The sequence below is a fragment of the Anopheles stephensi genome, chromosome 3, assembly GCF_013141755.1.
Source record: "Anopheles stephensi strain Indian chromosome 3, UCI_ANSTEP_V1.0, whole genome shotgun sequence".
In the NCBI taxonomy this organism is placed as follows: domain Eukaryota; kingdom Metazoa; phylum Arthropoda; class Insecta; order Diptera; family Culicidae; genus Anopheles; species Anopheles stephensi.
The window spans coordinates 59379710-59399750 of NC_050203.1; the positions used below are offsets into that span (position 1 = coordinate 59379710).

General features: G+C 43.2%; 2 protein-coding genes across 2 annotated transcripts in view; one reads left to right on the forward strand and one right to left on the reverse strand.

Moving 5' to 3' along the window:
* Positions 1-7401: 7401 nt before the first annotated feature.
* LOC118509279 (ATP-binding cassette sub-family G member 1-like) lies at positions 7402-10484 on the reverse strand. Its single transcript, XM_036049656.1, has 7 exons — positions 10291-10484; positions 10091-10214; positions 9452-10026; positions 9165-9370; positions 8371-8539; positions 8152-8252; positions 7402-8077 (listed from the first exon to the last, which is right to left on the reverse strand). The coding sequence occupies exons 1-7, from the start codon at positions 10406-10408 to the stop codon at positions 7580-7582; spliced, it is 1791 nt and encodes a 596-aa protein (XP_035905549.1). The 5' UTR covers positions 10409-10484; the 3' UTR covers positions 7402-7579.
* Positions 10485-15031: 4547 nt separating this feature from the next.
* LOC118509280 (out at first protein) overlaps positions 15032-20041 on the forward strand; it is a 60909-nt gene continuing 55899 nt past the window's right edge. The window contains exons 1-2 of the mRNA XM_036049657.1: positions 15032-15280; positions 15526-15858. Of these exons, the coding sequence (XP_035905550.1) occupies positions 15724-15858 (135 nt within the window). The 5' untranslated portion in view covers positions 15032-15280; positions 15526-15723. The remainder of the gene's footprint in view (positions 15281-15525; positions 15859-20041) is intronic.

Here is a 20041-nt window from a genome sequence, read left to right on the forward strand (position 1 = left end):
GTGACGAAATAAATTGTTAAACTATGGGTAAAATTATACTTTTTTCTTCCAAATGTGTGCTTTGTAAGTCTCTACAACTTACTATTACATCAGCTAACTCTTCTAGTTTTTTTAACTCTAAAAACACAGGTGTTCGTATAGTTGTGTTAAGGACTGTAGAGCCACTAGTTTTTTTTTTGAGAATAATTTTATTATTCTTAATCTATTAATGTTAAATTTGTATTAGTGTACGTACAAATATGCAAAAAAAAAAATTTTTTTTTATTCTATACAACTTTGCAGAACACCATTTTTACCTATGTCTCCAATTTTTCTAGTTATTTTCAAAAAACTAGTGGTCCTTTTGTTCTGTTATGCACTGTATAGCATTGTGTTTTAAATTAATATTAACATATTGATTAACACTACTAAAACATTTTTTTATTAAAATTATATTCAAAAACGACAACTGTAACTCATGGTCTTGAAAAGCCAACAGACACCACAACTTTTCCTGCTGTAGACATGTGGCTTACTAATTACTTGCGGATCCATACTCCACATTTGCTCCCAATATTTCCTTGACAGGATCAAAGAATCCATACTGTTGCAACAGCGCGTCTAAGCAAGAGTCTGTCCGCAATCTAATTATCGTTCGCTGAGTTCCATTTTCACGAAACAACGCTGCCTGCAAACAAAAAAAATCCTTTAACCCTTCGGATTCAAACTACCGTACCGTAGCAAAAGGTTCTATTTTTTATTCCTTAAGCTAATTATGTTGGGTTTTCGGGGGGAAAAAATAACATCCGGTTCAAGCACTGGCCACATCAAATGAAACCGTTTAGCAAATTTTACCGGACCAGAAACAGAAGCAGAAGTGTTTGGAGGTCCGAAGGGGGTAAATCTGAACCAGGAAAACATGCTGTCCAATATCTCAGCCCGCGCCAGATACGGCTGCACGGAGTTGAGAACTAATTTGTCAAATCGCATTCCATCAGTCGGGCTTATGTTTGTAAAATTTGTTGATTTTTTTTTAGAGCTGCTACCGAGCCTGTACCGAAATGTGATGAAATGGAAGTGCAAACACGGGCAGAAGTATTAAATAGTAATTACATTTTTCGTCAAACTTTGTTCGTTTGCAATTTTCCGCTTTGAGGTACCGCGTGATTTGGAACGAGTCTTTTTTTGTGTGGCTGCTTCCTAGAGGTTTCCTGTAATGGAGCGCGAGAAAAAAGGCGTTTGAACATCAGGGATCTCACTCCTCCATGAGGCTGTAACTATGGTTGGGGATGAGCAGTGTTGTTTGTTGTTTTTGCTTCTGCCACAGAGAAAGAGAGAGAGCTGTTCTTTGCAGAGTCCTGTTGTACCGTGTAACTCTAACCTGCGATGGTGCGACGGTAATAATGTCAGTGGTTGGTGTGTGTGAGTGTGCCGGTTCCAATTAGTGGTTTTTATGATTGCTTTTGCTGTTACGGGAAGTTTTTCCTTTGTTGCTGCCGGTGCAGGTCGGTCGGTTGGGAGTGTGAAGTTTTCCAATTTTCGAATTTGATGACATCTGGACAGCGTGGACGATGGAAGTGATTATTCGTCAACGGCGTGTCATAGTTTGTGACGTGAAGCTTTATAGAACGCACAGCGGTTGGGTTAAAATGTAATAATGGGGATCAAATTGCATGCTGACAGGATGCTGTATCGAATTTGCATTACTGAGAATCCCCCTTTCCCGCTGGTATTCGTGTGTAAGTGTATTTATTTATTTATTTATTTTCGATTATGACGGCTTGACGCCGTATGGTCAGTACCGCATGTGCTGACGAAGTACAAAATTCAATGACACAAAAAATTACCAAGGCATTTCCTCCTTGATATTTCGCCTTATCCCGGGCGTGCTCGGTTGTAGATGTGTGGAGGTTGTGGTGAGTTTGTCCAGTTCTATTGTTGGTCCGGGTCTATTGCTGTGTAGAGTGTGTTGGTGGTTGAGATGTGTACACACGGGACTCCATCCTTCCGTGTAACGGATCTGGACTGAAACAAAACAGAAGGAAAACAACAATTCTGACAGCACAAACATTTGCCTGTGAACAGTGGACCTCAATCTGCCCAGCAGTGATAGCCCGAGCTCGATCAAGCCAGCACCGAATTCAGAAGCTATCGGCGAGTTCCATCCCGTAACAGCAGGGTCTCTGCTAATTACGAGGTTGAACCCGCCGACCACCTCCGAACCCAACGCCAGCAAGGCCGCACTCGCTCCATCAAGGCTAGACAGAGATGAAGGACACTGTTACAGAAAAATTCTGCCTCTCTTCTTACGACAGTGACGTCTTTGACCCCGGATGCTGTTGCTTCGTCAGCGGATCACCCGTGGCACTACAACAAAAAAAAACTTAACACTTAAGACAAAGACAACACAATGAATAACAAAAAAGGAGTGGCGGATGTGGATTGGAAGGATAATAGGGATGCGGAATCAAAGGATGAGACCGTTGTCTCTGGCGAATCGAAAGATGAGCCTCATGTATGCGAGGTCTCTAGTCGCCAACATTTCCCTTATTTCTATACCCGGTCGTCTGCCGATGCTCTCGACTGCGCTTAACAAGGAGGGTCTTGCAGATTCAAACTCCACGCAGGACCACAGAAGGTGATCCACATCGTGAAATCCGTCACCACAGCCACACACCTTCGTCTGAGCCAGAGTTATACGCTGCAGATGAGCGTTCAACGCGAAATGATTCGACATAAGTCGAGACATCATGCGTATGAACGCCCGGTCTACAGAGAGCCCACCGAACCAAGGCCGCAGGGACACTTGCGGAGAGATCGAGAAAAGGAATCGCCCGAGATCGTCCGCCTCCCACATGCTCTGCCAGCGAGACAGGAAAAGTTGCTGTGGTAGGCGAAGAAACTCTCGGGCCGAGATCGGACGGTCGTAAAATGCGCCTTGTTGGACGCCTGTTTTGGCCAGTGAGTCTGCCTTCTCGTTGCCGGGAATTCCACAATGAGCAGGTACCCAAATTAGCGAAATCCTGAACGCCTTGTCGAACATGGAGCCAAGCAATTCTATGATTTTAATGACAAGGAAATCCTGACTCTTAACAGCCTTCGGGGACCTTAGTGCTTCGATAGCGCTAAGGCTATCTGTAAAAATGAAGTACTGATCCGAAGGTCTCGCTGCTATAATCAATAGTGCGTACAAGATTGCGGCTAGTTCTGCGGTGTAGACACTACACGGCTCCCGCAATTTGAAAAATGCTTCGGCGGACTCACTAAAAACGCCGAAGCCGGTGCCTTCCTTAGAGGATGATCCGTCAGTGTAATACTGGCTACTTTGGTCTAAATGGCCATACTTATCCCTGAAAATGCCCGGAACTACCATCGGGCGAAGATCATTCGGTATGGTCTTAATTTCCTCGTGCAACGAGGAATCTGTTGTTAAAAGGGAACTGTAGGTCTCAGGAAGGGCAGCACGGTTTAATGCCAGTGGAGCGCTAGGATGCACTTGTAGGGCAACAAAATCTTCGTAGATTTTCAAGATCTTGCTCTTAGAACCTGTCTCTAGAAGCGCTTTAAAATTTTCTTCGATCAAGGGATTTGATACTGAAGAACGGACTAGAAGGCGAAGCGACAGCATTTCAAAACGTAGTTTTAGCGGCATCACTCCGGTCATCACTTCTAGGGACATGTTGTGTGTTGATTTCATGCTCCCTAGTGCGAGTCTAAGACAACGATACTGTAGCCTCTCTAATTTGAGGATATGCGTGTTGGATGCCCAATGAAAACATATGCTTCCATATTCCAACACGGATAGTACCGTTGTCTTATACAGTCGTAGGACGTCTGATGGATGTGCGCCCCACCAGAATCCTGTGACTGTCCTTAGAAAGTTGATTCTTTTACTGCATTTTTGCACCAGATGGGTGATATGTGTACTCCAGTTTAGCCTTGAATTGAACCAAACACCAAGGTATCGAAAATTGTCGGTAGTTGATATCTTTTCACCGTACAAAAAGACATCAATTTTCGGGTCAAAGTGTGTAAGTGTAAATGGAAATCAAAATTTAATTATTTGCACACTAGTTTGGATTTATTTCAAACGATTTGAGCTCTTTCCGAAAAAGGCTAAAGCAGGTCTTCTTTGTAGTGGAGCTCGGCACAATCTTTTGCCGCCCTATTGACCATAAGTACTTGTCCTCCAGACGAATATTTCATCTTCTCTGGCAGCTTAAGCGCTGTCGAAGAACTAAAATCTGTGATGGCTATTAAGAGCCTAGACTACTTCTTGAAAGATATTCTAATGGTCTAAAGCTCCTTGTTGAGGAGGCAGCCCTCGTAATGAATAGGCAGAACAATTGGTCAACATGGACGCTTTATAACAGGCTTTTCCTATCTCACGAGCACATGCGTGCCCTATAGTTTCTCTGCTCTGGTGGCAGAGTATGTAGGTCCCAGATGAACTTGTGGGTTCGTCTCTCCCCAAGTGTCCTTTAAGCCCATGGTGCCATGGCATCTCAGGAACATTTGAATGATGTTTAGGCTTAGGTCTAACCATATTGCACTGGGCGCGCATCCCCATGTAAAGGACCATTCGACTCCAAAGTATGTGGCAGCGGTCTCGGATACCATGAGATAGATCATCTTCTAGTACGGGGCTGCTCAAACCTCCTTATTGGACGCAGTTCGGGACATCGCTTAACAATCATATTCGAGATCTGCTGGGAGCCAAGGATGATACCTACCCGAGGTCTATTTTTGAGTTCTAACGAGTGAAAGGTAAAGTAGTTTAGTACCTTTCCTTCCTTGCTTCGACTCCTGCTGTTTGTTTGTTCACACACGATACCGACTACCAAGAATTTGGATGACGGAATTACTAAAACCCGATCGGTTGAGCTCACCTGGGATGAGGTACCCATTCACGGTTCGGAGAAGGAAACCTCTCCAAACTGATGTGAGTTGTTCTCTGTCTTGTATTGTCAACCCTGTTACTTAGTTTTAAGCAATACGGCCAGACCGCTATGGATATCTTCTAAGTCCAGATAGAACCGGAAAACTGAAGTATAGCTGAAAACTTTTTCAAAATTAGCCGCAACACGGAATCACCCCAAAAGTGACCTCGTTTTCTCACTTAAGCGTTAAATTAAACTTCACAAGACCGAAACCCCAGCACCAAGTATGAGGCAGCTTGAAGTGGACGCTCGCAGATAAACATTTTTAAGAACTTTGTCCTCCCGTCAGCTGATGTTGTCGTCTCTAAGGGATTGTTTTAAAGAAAAAACCCTGGCTGTCGGTAATTGTACGAGAAATTTGCTATTATAAGCCGTTCGAGCTTGCCGACGGGATGACATTTAAACTTTTGAAAGGTAAGTACGCTTTAACCTGCACAACTTTCCACCGTACAATGGCTTCGGACACCACCCTATTGTCTCTGTTTTGTTTGTATTTGTTATGGTGTTCTTGGAAGGCAGGTTTAGTTTTCCCGTCAACAGGAACGCTTGGCAGGAAGTTTTCTTCAGGTCTCAGGGTGCAGTGCAATGGGTTTCAACAGCAACGATGCAACTGCAACAATTGATTTATCCGAGAAGGTGGCATGAAGTTTGTCTTCCGCGCTGGGAACAGTGGAAGCGAATGCATCGATAACCTGGTACATCAAAACGGAAGAAGTTTTGCTTCGGGCACGTGAAGTGATCGATTATTTTCCCATAGCGCTACAGATTGTGCAGGGTGTCAAGGAAGGATATAACGGACATGATACCGAAGCAGGGGAAAAAGACAAAAAAGGATAATAAATGCCACAGTTGGACAGACAATACAAGAAAATAATAGGATCATAGTTTTCCTTTTGACTTCTTTTTCTCATATACTTTTCTTATTCTGTTTTTAAAGTTTCATTAGGTTTTTAATCACTTTTTTACCTTTTATTCATTTTCATATAATTTCTAACGACTTTTATTTATTTTTCATAAAAACCAACTCCAAACGTGGCATTCAAGAATTCAATTTTCTTTTGCTTCTCGAAACAATTTGTGTTTATATAAAAGTTCTCCCAACTCCAACTCCTTTGCGCGCTTGTTTTGCTTCCCATTTTGCATATAAAACACGATCAGATAAGTTTTTCCTCCCGGACAGGATGCAGAGTTGTTATGTTGTCGTTTTTATATTGCCTTTTCCGCATTTCGAAGTTTTTCTTTTGATCATAAAACTGTAGCTATAGTCGTTCAGCTGTGGATGAAAATTATGCTTTTCCCGTTTTTCCCTCCTCGGACTGGACAGTCGGAAGCGTACTGTAACCGTTAAAATGCATTTCTGCAATACTCGAGCGAACGCCACAGACAGCGGCTAATAGATTTCCCTCGGACCGTTTCCGGTGCATCGAACCGGGCCCGGTTTCGGACATCCCGGAGACTTATCTGCACGTACCAGATAATTTATGCCAGATCGTGTGTAATTAAAGTGAGACATAAATTTAATTAAAACAGCAAATAAATTACACCGTATCGCGCGTTCGCGCCTTTTGGGTTTTGGGGTGGGTTTTATAAGCGCGATAGCCCAAAAAATCATCTTTTTTTTCGGGAGGGTTGAGATGAGTTTTCAAATGGGCCATTCTTTAGCCGTTGAGTTTGAATGTGTGAAATGCAGAGGTGGTTGGTGCAATATTTCTTGTTCGTTACAATTGTGAGGCTATTAATAAAATTCCTTTACTTCGATCGCCAAATGAAAAAACTATCTCTTCTGTATTTAAATTACGATTAAATTCAATTGAGCTCCCATAAGGACCCAGACTACAAAATCGAGCTAAGATAAGCGAATTCTGCTTATTTCCACAGCTTTATTCTACTCCGAAGCAATGATTTTCATCCCGACCGAAAAATACCACTATTAATTAGGGCTGAAGGGAGGAATCGCTCACATGGTAATTATTTACATTCAACAAAAGCGAACAGAAATGGAGTGGAGTGGCAATTGGTTTGTTCTTGATGGTTCCTTTTTGGATGGTCCACATGTCGGGTTTATGTTCCCCATTTTCGTTGAATACAATTCCGTATCGCGCACTCTATCTCTCTCTACAGAACAGCAGATAATGATCACAGTGTTTGGGTTTATCATTATTTTCACAACATTCGCAATCGATCCGAAGTTTGAAGGGCATATTGTAATGGCCAATAATTCACTCTCTCTCTCTCTCTCTCTCTCTCTCTCTCTTTCTCTCTCTGCTTTACTTGACTACTCGTGGAAATCAGACACACACGCAATAACAACAACTGAGGTTTATTATGCTGAGCCTGACTTGATTAACATTCAATGACGAGCATCTGAACTTCATGCGGTATATTAAATATCAGATGAAGAGCTATTGAAAATGAGAGCAATTGTAATAATGACTTAAAATAAGGAAAACTCTGCTGAAAAAGTGTTAATTTTAGAGTATTTATTTATTAATACCAAAGCGAGTGCTTCCCGTACAGTTTTGCCGATGATTTGAATCCATACATTTTGTTTTATTCTCCTGTACTTCTACAACTACCCTTTGTTACATCAATGCCCGTTATTGCCCTTCTCTTCTTGTGATGGCCGCTCTTCGCAAACTTATCATCTAGCTCGTGTTTGGTTAGTCCTGTTTGATTCTTCTTCGCAAACTAAAGTATACCGCACCCATCAGCAGCACGATCCAACCGAGCAGGGCAAGCAGATCGTACCCGTACGCCAGGTCCGGCATCGAAACAAACTCCAGAAATCGTTTCAACTGACGGAAATAACAAAACACCTCCGGACATTCGAGGTCCGCTCGATCGAACCCGTAGATCGCGTGGACGGCCCCCTCGAACGCGTACCGCACGAAGGACACGTACAGCAGCGGCTTCAGCAGCACGCTAGCGTCGCGCAACGGTACGAAGAAGCCGGAGAACAGTGAGGCCGGCACCATTATCAGGATGCTCACGAAGACGGAGTTCTGCACCGACATGATGCTGCCCAGCAGCAGTCCGAGCATCTGCGAAATCCAACCAAACATGAGGCAAACGAGTGCGAACGTACCGATCCGTAGCCACTCGAACGGTTGCGCGGTAAAGTAGTACACGATAAGGAAGAACGCCGACGATGAAAGGATCTGAGACGAAAGAGAGAGAGAGAGCGGACATCATAATTCGGACCGGGTTTTGGAGGGTGTAAGTTTACCAGTACCAGCGTGGGAAGTTCGACCACAATCTTAGCCAAGTAGTACGCCCGCAGGGAGTACCAATTATTTTTGCTCTCCAGCACAAAGCAAGCGGACTCGCGGGGATCTGAAAGGGGCAGCCGGGCGTATGGCGCCCATGGTTGATGGAAAAGAAAATGCGGGTATTAAGATGTAATGTATTTCGGTCGGTCGGACGGAATGGTATTTGGGGCCGGCAAACTTACAGACCAGCACCGCCGAAACTATGCTCGTGAAGAAGATGGCGTACAGATTAATGATCAGTACGGCGGTGTTGGCCAGGATGCGGTCAGCGTTGTTGCCGGTGTTGTAGAACGCCACGCTCGTGATGAGCGCGATGGCAATGTTTATGAGAATGCGCGCCTTAAATTGGTACTGGAATGAGACAGCATTACCGCACAATGAGCTCGTTTATGGTGTTAATATAAGGGAAAACGTTTGTAGACGAAGTCAAATGCCTGGAGGGCTTAGCAGAACCTTAGCGGCAATGCCTTAACCCTTTGAAAATATTTATATGTTCCTTTTTTCATGGCCCTAAAACCTAGAAAATGGTCTCATAATTGAATACTGGAATTATTTATTTGATTAAGCCGAACAATCAAACCTAGCAGCGGTGAACGGTTCAGACGAAATTGAAGTACGGTCCTGCCACAAGACCTCCGGTAGTCTATAGTTTCTAAGTCATTTCTTGGCAATTCCCACAATAATTTAAAATATCTTTGGTTGCACATTCCACTCAAAAATATATCATTTGGGTTGGTTTTGAACAGTATAATGTTGCATAATAAACGTGAGAACTTGAGTGAGTACAGGCGAATTCATATTTTCCTGTCTTGGTAAAATGTGTTGAATTGATTTGTTGGAAAATTCAAGGAATTTTTCACTCAAAAAACCATGACTTTCGGGCTAGGAAATACGTTTCTAGTGCTTGTTTGAAGTAAATATGTTCCAGTTTGCTTCATAATAGCTCATGATCACACTTGATAAAAATTCTACTTACGGAATCTCGCAACGTACACCGAGCCGTTCGCCTGAGCAACACACCCAGCTGCTGCAGTGTGGATAAGGCGTACCGTTGGTACGATCCATCAACACTTTTCTCCACCATCAAGCGGGGTGGCTTGTAGTCGAAAATATCCCTTTCTTCCTCCATTATTAATCGCTTCAACCGGTCATCTTCCTGATCAAGGCTGGCCACTTCAAGTGCTGTGTGCGGGGAGAGGCAAGAAAGGAGAACACGTTCAAATCAGTACGTTTCGCTTACGGCGAGCAGCCTGTCCGAGGTACCGTAATCGGCCGGATTGTGCGATACCGGACATTCGAGTCCGAAGCGCGCGAATTGCGTCACCATTTCACCCGTTGGCCCGCTGTAGATGCGTCGGCCCTTCGCCAGCACGTACAGATCATCGATCAGTAGCAGCTGCTGGGAGTTCGGTTGATGAATGACACAGGCGATAACGCGACCCCGAGCGGCAAGCTGCTTAACGTGGGCCAGCACCTGATAGGCGGCCACCGTGTCCAGCCCGCTCGTTGGCTCATCGAGCAGCATCACTTTGGGATCAGATAGCAGCTCCAGTCCGATCGATAGTCGCTTCGCCTGACCACCGGAAACTTTGCCGCTGAGCGTATCGGCACAGGAAGTCAAACCGAGCACGAGCAGCAGCTCGCGTACACGTGCATTTTTCTGGTCCGGCGCGATGGTGGGCGATAGCTTGAATTCGGCCGCATAGCGCATGCTCTCCCCCACTGTCAGGGCAGACCACAGACACACCTCCTGCTGGGTGTAGGAGATGACCTTTCGACTTCTTCGCTCGGAGAGTCGCTGTCCGTCGACCATGAGCTGACCGGTGACGTTGTTTTTTCTGTTGATCGATGAAGAATCAAAAGTTATGCAATCGAACGGGACAGATGCTGGTCGATAGTTACTTGAATCCACTCAGCACGTTCAGCAGGGTTGATTTACCCGCACCGGAAGGTCCCATTATGCCTACGAGTCGTCCAGAACGGAATGACCCGGAGAGATTCTTCAGAATGACGGAGTGTGTACGATCTAGTGGCGAAACAAAAATGGCGCAGTCAGTGGGTCAATAGACCAGGCTTGTATTACTCATTCTCAAAATACTCACCATGCTTATGCTTTACACAGTACGAAACATTGCGAAACGATAGGTCAAACTCACGAGCGCTGGTGCTTTCAAGTGATTGCATCGGAATCGAATCCGGATCACCAATTGCTACCATCATTTTGCCACACTTAGTCTAAAAGTATCCTGTTACTCGAACTCTCTTACTTGAACGTTGTTACACCACCGGACGTTCAGCAATGACTGGCAAAGTTTGGGTGAACATATTTTTGGCAAGCCGATGAAGCACCCCAACATCAACCTGATAAGCTTCACGACTGATCATCTCACGATTCGGTGTGTGTGTGAGTCGTGGTAGCTATTTTTGCATAATTCAAATGTAATGTTCCCATGCATGCCCACTTATCGGGATGGTACATGAGACTCATTTTTTGTTTTGTTTTAAAAACATTGTTTATTTACGATCGGTATTATCTGCCGAAAGTCCCGAAACAGATGGTCAAATGAGGTAATAAGTGGAGTAGTAGTGTACATTGGCTTCTTTCCGTTTTTTTTTTGGTATTGTACTCTTTACAGTTGTCGCTTCAGTGAAATCATTTCGCCATGTTATAGTACAAATGCGATTAAAATGTTGAAGGATTAATAAGGCATTTGCGCGATAAGGACATGCACTGCGGATTCTTCTTCTTTGGCGTTGAATCTTCGGGAGGTTTTGGTCTAATGTCGTGTGAAAGATTGGCGCCATCATACCACCGGTCTGCCGTTGGTATTTTGGGAGAATTTTGAGAGTATGGCGATTAGAATATGAGTGACCCAGTGGATTTTGAGGAACACTCGAACACTCACACTGTTTTTGTAGTCGTTATGTGGACTGTTTAATTTTTAAGCTAGATACAGGACAACCCAGAGCGAGCAGTACCTAATACTCGCAAACTCTTTCACTGTGTCTCTTCGGTGCCAATGGTCCTTCAGGTTTGATCGAGCCTTAGCCACAAATTAGTGCAATTCTCTTCATGTAAATTGTTTCATTATTTACTGGTTTTTGTTGTGTGAAGGTTTTGCTTCTACGAGATATGCTTGAACTCCCGAATGTTGAGATGTTTTGGACTGTCATTATTCGATTTTGTTTCCTTGATTATACCCGTATCTGGGAAGTCAAATCCTGCGTGCATGGAGACGGTCTGTCTTCTTCTCGGCCTCTCATTTCTGACTTTCTGTGACTTGATTTTAGCCGTAGCAAAGTAGTTAGCCCTGCGAATGGTGAAGCGATCTGGACGGGATTTGAACCCCGATCCTGGCGTTATCGCTTCTGCCATCGGACTGTGCTCCAAGGAGACGGTCTGTATGGGATTTGAAACCTGTTCCTACCGTATGGCTGGTGACTATCAAGAACTTCTTCAAATTTAAAGAAAGGAAAACCAAAAACTAAAAGATTAAAATCGTTTTAAGCCTTGCATGGAAACAAACCCAAATTAAATTAAAAGATTTGCTGTTGTTGTGAATGTGTCAAAAATTATTCTAAATATTCGTAGCACACTTGTCCCTACAATGATGCCTTTCTGGAAAAAATTGGCTATCAACATCAGCACTCATTATAGCGAGATTAGAGCAGTTTTATAGAATTTATTAGAACTTTCATTGCTCAAAATAGCAATATGCACTACAAGGCTTTGCTGGGTTTACAAGGTGGGTTTGACGGTTCCCGGACTAAGCGGCCACGTGAGCGGACTCGAGTTTGCCAGGGATCCCTAACGCGGAAAAATCTCGCTTCCGATCAGCAGAATCGATATGATGAACGCCCGTAAATATTATTACGATAAGACCCTATAAGGGATAAAATCTGACTCGGGCTGGCTTACTAACAAGCCTTGGTTTTTCTTATATATTTTAATTATTTTTTGTATCTAGTTATTTTCTCACCTAGTTTCTATTGGGCATGCTCTTCAACAAATGAATATTTAAATCATCCATTTGATTTAAGAGGTAGTGTACTGTGGAAGTTTGACGATGATTCAATTGCCAACCTCTCTCTTTCTCAGAAGCATAGTTATGAATTCCCAAAGAATATGAAACAAACGAGCACAGTTGATGGCGCAAGTTTTAATGTTTTCTCTTCTGCTTCATCTCTCTTATGATGAACTGAACAAACATAATTTTTCTGCATACCATTGCCCACTAGCTACACATTCTATTCATCAGTTGTCTTCCCCAATTCTCTTTCATGTTATTCAAACAGTTCTTTCTTTGGCATATTTTTAAATCACACACACACACAAGAAAAAAAAAACAACAACAATCATTTACCCGGCTGCCAGCACAAGCACGGTAAACATAAATTGCTTCTTTTGGCCTGATGCCACACAATCTGAAGCGCAAATGCATTTCAAATATTAATGCAAACCGGAATTAAATACTCCACTCGTTCCCGTGCTGTACGGGATGGAAAGATGGTGGCAAGACATACACACGGAAAAAAAATTAGGTCGATGCACAAGTGAACCATGTTGTGATGTTCAGTTATGCCACCGTAGAACCTGCCGGTCTTCCGGCCAGCACGTGGAAGATGGAACGATGTTTGCTGGTGCTCGTACCTCATGCCGATGGTGATACTTCCATCCGATACCAGCGCAATGGTTACCGTAAGCAAACAGTGCTAGAGATGGTAGAGTTCGATGCTGCAAAGAGATGCCAAGCCCTGGACTGGGTACAACATAAGTGTGGTTTTTGTTTAACAAGTGCAAAACTTATGTCAATGGGAGGAAGAGCCAAAAAAAGTAAAGTACATGCTCGATTCGACACTCGGTATCGGTGATCCTGGGGATGCACGGATGCTGTGGAGAGACAAATCAACAAACAAGTCACCACAGTTGCTAATGCTGTCATGACGGGCAGACTGTCCAAACAAATGGTCACCGGAACGGTCAGTTGCACGAAAGCCTTGTGCTTGTCTTGGACTTTGGCAGCTCTTGAGCTGTATGGTTGCATCGGTGTCGTTGCGTTCCAAAAATAGCTAAATAGTCAACATTTACATTTTCTTCACCAAAGATAAAGAAACTTGCTTTCGGTTTCTCGAAAAATAATCCGGGTTGTACCGGGGTGCTTATCGTGCAGCATTCAGTGCGTTCGGTGCACCACACATTTCATCGATCGTCCGGGGTGAAACTCTCTCTCTCTCTCTGTCGCTCCCCGGGGGGGCTCGCTGGAATGTGCACCGGGAAAGCACTGGAGATTGTTGTTGAGTGTGAAGTGGCTGGGGGAAATGCAGGAAAGTGTCGTCGTTTGCTGAGTGTCCGAGTGTGAAAATCGTGTGTCGAGTTCAAATCGGTATCCTACCGGGTAGCTTTGTTGATGCTGAACGCGAATATCGTCTGCAAGATGAATACAGTCGATAAAAAGATAATACTTTTACACATTTCCTATTCCGGTTCAGTCGCTTGGGTTCTCGTCAGTTTGATGGTGAAATTTATGCTGCCGGTCAAAGCGTCGTCCGTTTCGCATATTCGAACCGAGCACCGAAAAGCACAGGCAAAGCCACCTGCCTGGGCATCGGGCAGAACGGTAACATTAGGGATTAGGAGTGTGATTTACGTAGTGTATGTTGGTGAGATCATGTTACAGCCAGCATGTTTGTTTTGTTTCCTTTCAAGGTTAATGTCTTTTGGATAAGAACGTTTTGGTATCATATTGGTAAAGAATACAATACAATTTTAAGCTGTAAAGGATGATATCCGGAAATTTAAGTAAGTTCTATAAGGACTGGAGGACAAGTCTATTAAGTGCTATTTCTATAAATTCTGGTACGTCACATGGCTGATACGACTCTCCATGAAGGATACATCGGTGCACTGTGTAGATTAAACGAACGTCAGAATCAGACGACCTCGTTCAAATCCCACGTCCAAGAAGTCTTGTCCAAGCTATCTTATATATGGTGTTTTGTGGAGAGAGCCTCTGCTTAGGGACCTTGTCCAATGCGTATCACCTCTAGTAACGTTTGGATATATCGATGGGACTAGTTGCAAGGATAATGTGAAAGGAAAATGTAAATACCTCTATTGTATTCGGTACTCTGCCTTTTCGATTATTTTTCATGTATTTTTGTTTTTATCAAGAAGAACTTGGTTAGAGTACTTGTTGGTCTAGTAAGCTGGTCGATACATAAGAATGGTACCGAACGGCATAACCCAGAAAGTCTATGTAGGTTGTCTATATGGACAGCGGATGCGTGGGACACTGGATTGGCAGATGATTGCGCTAGACAGTGAGCGGTAACGGGGACTTCTGCAGCAGGCTAAGACTGCGAAGCAGTTGCAGCGCCTTATTGCCTTAAAATAATAAAGTAGAATAATTAAATTCGTCACAAGGTCATGTGAGAAGCAGATATTTTTAAAATGAAGGATTAAAAATGATTAAAAAAGAAGGTTATGCGTAGCCCTGATCTATAGAGGATCTGAGCCGTTTTGCATATCCCGAATATTCTCAGTTGCGTTGGATCTTGAAGATCTAAGTTTTTTTTTGCTACATTTACCTTTCTTTTGTTTTGTTTATTTTGGACAATTATGTATATCCGCAATATTCATGTAAATAACACTGGTTGCAGATTTAAATAAAAATTCAATTCTATTTTCCCTCAAATTTTACCGTTTGTATTTTGACCTCTCGACAGCTTTTGCTCACTGTGCTTGACATTTTCGAAGTGCGAGTTCGAATCCGATCCGCTCCCGATGTTGGAGCTATCGTTCCGAACAGAGACCGCGGTCCATCTCTACCATTTTAAAGTTTAGTTCCATTTCATCGTTCGTCGTTGGTGGACGCGTCGCACAATGCCGGAAAAATACTGCAAAAATCCATGATTTCCCATGAAATCACATACGTAAAGTTGTCATACGATAAGGAAATCGCGTTTTTGGCATTCGCAAGTGAAAAATCAGTGGAACAACATGTGAAAATTCACCAATAAGATCCTCGTATCGCGAGTGTGTTTTCCCGGTTCGCATTTGTTGCTGATGCATTTCCCGGTGTTGTGCGTTCGGTAAAGTGTCTGCAATCATTCCCCTGCTGTTTTGTACAGTTTTCCTGAAAGGATGTTAATTTTTAAAGAAAATATCGTCCCCACAAACAACAAGTGTGTGCACGGTGGTGGTGTTGGTGGTGGTTTTGACGACGAGGTCAGCAAAAATCGTTGTGAAAGTGTGTGTTGTGACGAGTGCGAGTGAGTGCTGACACATGTTTATGTTTTCCTGAAATTATGTATTTTGTGTTGGGTTTTTTTGCTAGCTGATAAGCACTGGTGATGCTGATGAGTGTTGGAAGGCGATATTCGTGATTGCTTATCAAGTTAGTGCCACTCGTTCAAAGTGTTCCAAATGTGTACGATTGTGTTCTACACGCCTTTTACCGTCTGCCCGAAGGAGAGTTGCTCCAAATACAAATAGGTTTCAGTTTGTGCAGTTGTCGAAGGTGTAGGAAATCGAAATGGGAAGATCGGGCGAGAGAAAGCGCTGGTGCCACGCCGGGATGTGCCGGAGGACGGTGGTCGGTAGTTTATTTTGTTTACTGCTCGCCATAAATCATGTTGCAGCGCAGCTAATAATCAACGTACAAAATCAGGTTAGTGGTGTAATAAATAACAATTATCTCGTGCTGGAAGTTATTCAATTTGCCGAAGCGGCGTTTTAAAAATGTGTCCCGGTGCGTACAGAAATGCAGTTTTGGAATTTCAATTGTTGTCCAGCAAAACAAAACAAGCTGGAAATTTTTGACATTTCTCGCCGACGACGACGTCGACATCATCTGTGTTTGGCTGTGTGTGGCTGTGTGCGCGCACGCCGAGACACAACATTGCACGCTCTCACGAACACATGCGCGAATGGGACGGTGTGACGACAGCGTTTGCTTCAGTGTGTTGGTGCATTATTTACCTCTTTGTTGCTCGTTGCGCTGCTCGCTGTGTCCTTCGTTCAGGTTCGTGATGTTTTGCCGTAAGTTTGCCGAGTGACGATGGGTGCAAGAGGTTGGAAAATATGGACTCCCACCCACCGCTCAGTTTCCCCCCCACATCTGCCCCTCTCTCCCACAGAGTACGGAAAGCTTCCTGTGTCAATGGCCCTTTTCTGTGATGTTTTCGCTTGCGTCCTGCGGGGTAGTCTTACGCTTGTTCTCGGAACTGATTATTTTCGTACCTTATTTGGACAACCACTCCATCATGGCCCGCCGTGTGAGTTTGTCTTGTAGGGAAAATTTCCGCGAGCTACGAAACACAGCTCTGCTTCTTCAGAAAATCCTCCCTTCACCAAACATCGTCCGACGACGTGTGGGCGACCAGCGACAAAAAAAGGGGAGACGAAGAGTAAATTGTTAATTGAACCAAAATATCTCCAAGGTCTTGGTGATGGTGCTGCTGCGTCGGAATAACAACACCGGGCAGCAGCAAATCGTGTTTGTGCTTAGCCAAATATTTGTCCAAATGTGGCCCATCTCACGTCCAATTCCCGGGATGTCTGTCTCTCTCTCTTTTTCTCCAATTTTTGACGAGAATTCTGTAGAGGTTTTTTTTTGTTCGCATTGCCTGCTCAGCGATATTCCTATTTCGTTCGGTAATCTTTTATATGGAGCTGGGTCCACCCCCCCCCCCCAATATATGGACAAACGGTCGTTCCGTGATCGAGCGGTCCTTTCCGGCTTATCGATTATGCATTCGTGGTTGAAAAATTCCACGTACGGGATGGCACGTTTTTCGGCCGACGATAAAGAATTAATGGTTAGTGAACCCTCCCCTCACCCCACTGGGGTGGGTGTGAGAAAGCCGCGCCAAGATTGGAATTATTTCAACCATTTTTGGGCCACGGCCGGCACAGCATTTTTGGAATAAGTTTGCCGCTTTTGCTATTTTTGGTGAACCTAACATTCCTTTCCCAGGTTCAGGTTATCACTTTTTGCCTTATGGATTACATTGGTTCGCAAGGTATGGGGCAGATGGGTTTTTAGCAGCAAAAGCTCTAATCAATAAATTTGGGCTTATTTGAACGAATTGAGTTTTCGGATATTGTGGAGAAAATCTTGAATGATCTCTCAATCTAGTCTATATTATAAATATGAGTAAGCTGAATCATCAGAATAATCTTAGGCCCTGTATGTGTGAAAGAAAAATGAAGAAGTCGCTACAATGACGAGTTCTGCGAGCTGTGTAATGAACTCACCATTGTATACTCGAATCAACAGGCTCCGACTGGCTAGTCCTGTCACGAGGATGGTATCAAACTACCTAGCTTGTAAAGACCTCTAGATATTGACCACGCGGAGAAAGCAGTTCTGGTAGACTCAAGTTTAGATGGAGTGATGACGTTGATGCGTCTCTCATAGCAGTCTGGATATAGAATTATCATAGAATTGCACTAGAGCATTAAACGCCGATTAAAAGAATGACTATGCATTTTGAAAGAGGTCAAGAAAGTGCTCAGAGTCCAGATCTGGCTGCATATGTTTCCCTCAATCTAGAACAGAATCTTTATACAGCTGAAACATTCAAATTACGATTGAAAGTCATGATTTAAATTGATTGAATGATTTCGAAATTCTTCTTCTTGTTTGACACTAGAATAATAAATCTCTCGGCCTTTGGAGGGCGTTTCCTGCCATTTCTGATCTTCTTGTTTTAATTTACTCGTAGCTTGGAGGTAGTATTGATAAGATTCTTGGTTGGACCCTTCTTATAATTGCTTCTATTGCCTTCATAGACAGAGTGCCTTTATCAATTTGACATCCGGGTCTTCTCAAACTATATTGATATTTGACTTAGTCACATAATATTTTATAGAACAATTTATATTTTGTCAACTATTGAATGTTTTTTACTCTATTCTACTTGGTTCAATAATTTGAATATTTATTATGTATTATATCTATAAATTATGTGTTGGCTCTCTCTGCTGCCTTTCATTTGGCCTTCCGGATGTGTTAAAACATCAACTACATCAAAACAACACAATCGCACGCCAGGGCCGGCTCTATCGCATCACACGATGCATTACCCTGCTTTACGCCGTTTCATTCTGCTTTAAGGATTTATGGCCGCTGCATCAGCCGACCGGAAGCAATTGGGGATCGGTTTAGTGCTGTCCATAATAAAACATCCTCTTGCACAAAAGTGCTTCCATTTGCCCGCACCAAAGTGAAGTGTGGCCATCGTAAAGCAGCATAATTAAATATCGATAACATTAATCTGCATAATAACATCGTGCAGGCAGTCGGCATGGGGAGGTTCTGCCCTTAAAAGCACCGTTCTACCCAGCGCATCGTTGACTTAATGTTGACGTAATTTATGGGTCAGTGCGCACTTTTTGACAAGAAGATCCACCGCTCGCCCGGCCAAAGCAAAACCAAACAAAACTGCCTATACAGCTTTCCAGGCGTACGACGTTCACTGTACTTCATTCATCGCGCACACAAACACGGAGTGGAGATGCACTTTCGTTACGGTTTTGACTCACGAGTATGATGTTGCACATGGCTGTTTGCGGCACACGTGTTTTGTGTTTGCGTGTCCAAACGAGTGTACCGACTGCCGGTACGTAGTAGATTCGTACGAACGAAAAAGTTTTCCCAGCACGAACAGTACCGCGTGTTTATGAATGGATGGTGTGCATGGTTCGAGGGCAGCCGGTCGTACGAAGGGGAAAGCATCGAAAATAAATTAGTTTTCACGAAGTCAGCAATTGAGTGGCCAATTCATCAAATGGTATTCAGCTGCACGAAAGAAACCGATGGGCCAATATGAAAATGTGGCTTCCCGTCGACGATGGGAGGGTGCTTGGCAAACGCATGCAAATTTGGAAGCATCCGTCGACCAATTCAATCATCGTGGATTGTTTGGTTTTCGGGGAAAGAAGTGTAAACACATCGAAAAACTATTACGACTCGGGAAATTGAAGCCAATAGTTTATTCTATTGGTGCAATCAAGGGGAAACATAATCATTGCTAGCTCTGGTGAGGTGTTGTGTAATGTATGCATTAAAAAATATTTTATTTTAATTTTGATTTGTTGACCTTGTGTCCTACTGATTCTCCTAACCAGCAATGGTCTTTTGGATCATGGGACCGTAGAAACTATAATAGCACTATCAATGAAATATACCGTCTATGATTATATCAGTCGAAGCTCAATTCAAGATTAATTAAAGCTCAATTCAAGTATTTAAGATTTGGATAAGTCTTTACCCTGAATGAAGATGTTAGAAACATACTCAACTTGAAGACTGTTTATAATCGCACATCATTTTTCGCCTTCTAGAGAAAGACAAAACCGTCTAATAGGTGAGAAAAATTAGAACATTCGTTTAAAAGGCGAAGAATAACCTATATAAGATGGTTATTCAATGGTTAACCATTGTTGTGCATGAGAAAATTAATCAGAAAAAGGAGGTTGATAGCATTGGCAAAAAAAATAATAGATTTTTAACAGTTGGGGCGTCATAAATCGAAGGATCTTAACTACGACCCAAGAACCATTTCCAATATTTCTGTGGCAAAGATGGAGGTTCAACTGGACATTGCAGCCTCGAAAAGGCAGAACACTTATATATTTGTATGTTAACGTCCGCCATAGTGAAGATCCAAGCTTACTGCCGTAAGGGTCTGGACCTAGGAACAGCGCAAAAAATATTTTATTTTACTATCTTTAGCAACAATATAGTTATATAATAAAAATAAATTTACGTTATTGTAAAATGTGAAATTACATTAAAAATCCTATATTCCATGAATGCTATAAATTTAAATCAAAGGCATTACATT